At 49.4% G+C, this 4209-nt stretch overlaps 2 protein-coding genes across 2 annotated transcripts; both read right to left on the reverse strand.

Moving 5' to 3' along the window:
- Positions 1–233: 233 nt before the first annotated feature.
- Positions 234–2290, reverse strand: LOC148522862 (uncharacterized). The gene is made up of 2 exons (XM_088473635.1): positions 2188–2290; positions 234–799 (listed from the first exon to the last, which is right to left on the reverse strand). The coding sequence occupies exons 1-2, from the start codon at positions 2288–2290 to the stop codon at positions 234–236; spliced, it is 669 nt and encodes a 222-aa protein (XP_088329761.1).
- Positions 2291–2362: 72 nt separating this feature from the next.
- On the reverse strand, positions 2363–3963 carry LOC148522863 (uncharacterized). The gene is made up of 2 exons (XM_088473636.1): positions 2754–3963; positions 2363–2376 (listed from the first exon to the last, which is right to left on the reverse strand). The coding sequence occupies exons 1-2, from the start codon at positions 3961–3963 to the stop codon at positions 2363–2365; spliced, it is 1224 nt and encodes a 407-aa protein (XP_088329762.1).
- Between the last annotated feature and the right edge of the window lie 246 nt (positions 3964–4209).

Genomic DNA, 4209 nt, shown 5'->3' on the forward strand with positions numbered 1-4209 from the left:
TCCGCCCTATGGATGTCAAACCCTGCACTTGGGTATTAATCATAGACCTTCTAACACACACAAAACCATCCTTAGATGGCTGTACTGCCCCGTAGAGGTGGTACAGTACTTCTCAACTTAATAGAAGGTAAGCACACCCAATGCACACACACTACACCCGGGCTGATGATAAGCCGTACTTCTCGCCAAAGCAAGGATCTACCTAAGAGAACCGCAGCCCGCCACCACACGCACTAAACCACCTGACTTATACCATCAAACAAACTCCCAACAAACAAAACTAAACCAGCCTCCGTTAGATGCACCCCATCAGGCCCATAGAGATGTTTATCACGAAACCTGATTAAAGGATGTTGGATCACAAAACCTCCCTGTGACAGCAGAAACTTCCCTACAACAGCATTGATTTTCTTACGAGCCTCGTCCAAAGCTTTTAGAGAACGAGCACCACGCCACTGTAGCCTAGGGATGATGCAGGACCAAATCACTTTACAGAAAGGCCAAGCACCCATAATGAGGAGGAGGTCGGACACTATGTCAAGCCTTAAATCAAGGGAAATCCTGGAACCAATGTCGTTCCCACCCAGATGTATAACCAGCACTTTGGGGACACCAAACTGCCGTACTGCGGCCATCAATCTTGTCTTAAGAGACCCCCAATGCAGACCCCTAAACCCTAACCAGCGAATCCTCGCGGACTCAGGCCGCAACAGCTGGACGCTGACATGGGAGGCCCTAGCGGCCCAAAAAACAAATGAATGGCCCACGATCCAAACATCCCTAACATCAAATATCGGACCTATAAGGGGCAGGAAAAGAATGTAAATAGAATTAGTAAATGAAAATAGTGTTACAGGAGAGAGACAGACAGGACGTAAAACAAATATTTTAGCAGCCGTAAGAAACCGACTATAACTAGATTGGGAACTTAAGCACAATTAAGGTTTAGTTTGAAGAGACTAATCAAAATAACAAACTTTACTTAAATTTACAGTAACTAATTTTATAACGATTTTAAATTTGGCTGCCTAATAACACGTAGAACAAACAAGTTTAAGTTTAAGTTTAGAATCTAAATTAGCATTGGACAACAATAGAGAACGATAGGGGAAAACCAGGGAGGGAAGGGGAGGCGGGGGGGGGGGTGGTGTAAACAGGAAAAAAGAAAGCAACTCGACGAGAGGTAAACCAAAAACCTGCTGAGGGACTGTATGTTTGGCCGAATTAGTCCGTCTAGCAAGGTAAAATAAAATCCCTCAAGACCCCCACTTGTTTAAAGCAACAAGTGGCAAGTATTACCCGAGTAGGATGGACAGGGGAGACATAACAAGACAAACATAACAAACATGAAGAAAAGTCGAACGAAGACATGAGACATAGGCAGACATAACATCAACAGAAAACGCAACAGCAATTTAATCAGCCTAACATAACGCTTATAGCAAGCCGATTTCCAACGCCCTAGAGCCATGATCTGCGGAACCGACAAGCCAGCCGCGGCGGCCGATGTAGCTGCGCCAATTCTAAAGGAATGGGTACCGAAATCTCCGGGGGAGAGGCCAATGTGAACCAAACAGCGTCTAAAAATGAACTGAAACTGATACTTAGTAAGAGGCGAACCGTCAGCATGAAGCAACCATGCGCCACCAACTACAGGCCGTAATGGCACGAAAAGCTTAGCCAAATGTACCGGGCAAACACGGTGATCCACGCAGGACTTAAGGGAGACCCAATGACCGCGACCCAGTTAATCAGTTTTAGATCGCCGTATTTTGCACAACAAAGCCCCCTCCCCAATACTGATATCGGAACGGGACATGGGCGAAAGCGCTAATCTAGAAGGGGCAACAAGCTCCGAAATATGGAAGGCACCATGAAATGCCATAGGAAAAGCCAAACAAAAAAGATTAGCCTCGAAAGGAGAAATCACCACATGAGGAACCGCAGCTAGCAACTTAATCAAAAGGGGAATATCAATCGGTCTTCGCTTATCAACCGGCCGAGGCGAGGCGCGAGCCCAACCCTTAAGGGCCTTGATGACTGCAAAGCTCTTCGTAAGGTCTGTGCACCCTTTCAGCCTGGAATAAAAGGAAATGCCAGCCAGCATGCGCGAAACTACCGCGCGGGACCGACCAGAGACATACATGCTCCAAACAAAAGAAAGCATTGAGCACTGCACGCTCTCACCTTGGCTTCCGCGATGACGTAGGTAACTTTCCCATTCGGACCAAGCCTTCTGATAGGCCCGCAATGTAGTTGGGGCAAGGGATTGCTCCGCTAGACCCTCCATGCCGGCTCGATGACCTGCCAAACATATGGGGGGCAAGGCTCACCAACTAAACAAGCCTCCGGAGCAAGCGACCTAAACCGATCCCACTGAAAACGGGAGAGCGCGTCAGCAATGTTATTATCCAAGCCTGAAATGTGACGTGCCTTAAACAAAATGTTAAATTGCAAACAACGCAGCACTAGCTGCGAAAGCAAGCGCAAAGCAGGCAAGGAAGAAGTGCGCTGTCCATTAACAGCGTGAACAATGCCTAGGTTGTCGCATCTAAAAACAATGTTCCTATCGCGCAACTCAGGAGCCCACAGTTCCAGCGCCACCATAATGGGAAACAATTCCAGAAGGATTAGATCTTTAGTTAAACCCCTGGAAAACCACTCCGCAGGCCAGGGGGCAGCGCACCATGACCCACGGAGGTAACACCCAAAACCCAACAAGCCGGCCGCATCCATGAACAACTGCAACTGACCGCTGGGAACAGGAGGAGGCAGCCACAGGAGAACACCATTAAAGTCGGCTAAAAACGAGAGCCAAATAGCTAGATCCCTTTTTATTTCGGCTGAGAGCCGAATAAAATGGTGCGCCCGGCGGACACCTGCAGTGGCTCGCTGTAGTTTCCTAGAAAATACCCTACCCATGGGGATCACCCGGCAAGAGAAATTGAGCAAACCCAGGAGAGACTGAGCTTGCCGCAATGTCACCTTACCCGCAGCCAGGCAACCCTGAATGGCATGCTTCAATTTGAGAAGTTTCTCAGCTGGAAGCCTGCAGCAGCCATCCAAGGTATCAATTTCAATGCCCAGATAGGACAGCCAGGAGACGGGGCCCAAGGTTTTATCGCTGGCAATAGGAACCCCAAAAAAGGAAAAAAGTGCCTGAATGGACTCTAACAAAAAACGGCAACGGGGGGAATCAGCAGGGCCAACGCACAGGAAGTCATCCAGGTAATGGGCCACGCCCTGACCGCCGGTACCAGCCTCGACGCACCAATGCAGAAAGGTACTAAACCTTTCGAAATAGGCACAGGACACGGAACACCCCATAGGCAAGCACTTGTCTATGTAGTATCCGTCATCCAAAAGAAAACCCATGTACCTGAACGAGTCCGGGTGCAAGGGCAACAAGCGAAAAGCCAATTCCACATCCACCTTTCCCATCAAAGTGCCGGGTCCGTGAGCCCTGACTAGCTCTAGCGCCTCATCAAAAGACTGATAAGAGACCGAGCACAGCTCCTGCGGAATGGCGTCATTAACTGATCGGCCAGATGGGAAAGATAGGTGCTGAATGAGCCTAAAAGCACCGGGCGTCTTCTTAGGGACCACCCCAACAGGGGACAGCACCAAGTCAGCTAAAGGGGGCACAATAAAAGGACCAATGATGCGACCAAGCCGCACCTCCTTAAGGACTTTTTCCCTAATGATGTGCGGCAGCTCTATAGCAGATCGAAGGTTCCTTGGAAAACCCGCAGGCACCACTGAAGCTACCGGCAAACGAAAACCAAACTGAAAGCCATCACTTAAAAACTGCGCTGCAACTGTGTCAGGGTACCAAGCGAGCCATTTTGCCATGGCGTCAAGGTTCACAGGGGAGAAAGCTTTAACTAGCAGGCCCGGGGCCGGCAGGCTTTCTGGGAGCTGGGGAAGCGATAGATTTCGAGCAGCCAGAAGCTGGGTGGGCATCGCCGCATTTGCTACAGAGGTGGCGAAAACGACAAAATGAACACTGTGTCGAGTTAAATGCGAAGCACTTACCCTTACTATGGTTGGATGGGCCCGACCGGCTAGCGCCGAACTTTCTCCGTTGGCCAACTGGAGCCGGAGAAGATTTGGCACCCTGAGTGACATCGAGCCAGACCTCGACATCCTTGCAGCCAAAATCAATAATGTGCAGCTGGTCCTGCTTACAACGAAATTCTTCGTCGTAAA

This window comes from Taudactylus pleione, unplaced genomic scaffold, assembly GCF_031769625.1.
Source record: "Taudactylus pleione unplaced genomic scaffold, aTauple2 ptg000138l, whole genome shotgun sequence".
NCBI classification, from domain to species: domain Eukaryota; kingdom Metazoa; phylum Chordata; class Amphibia; order Anura; family Myobatrachidae; genus Taudactylus; species Taudactylus pleione.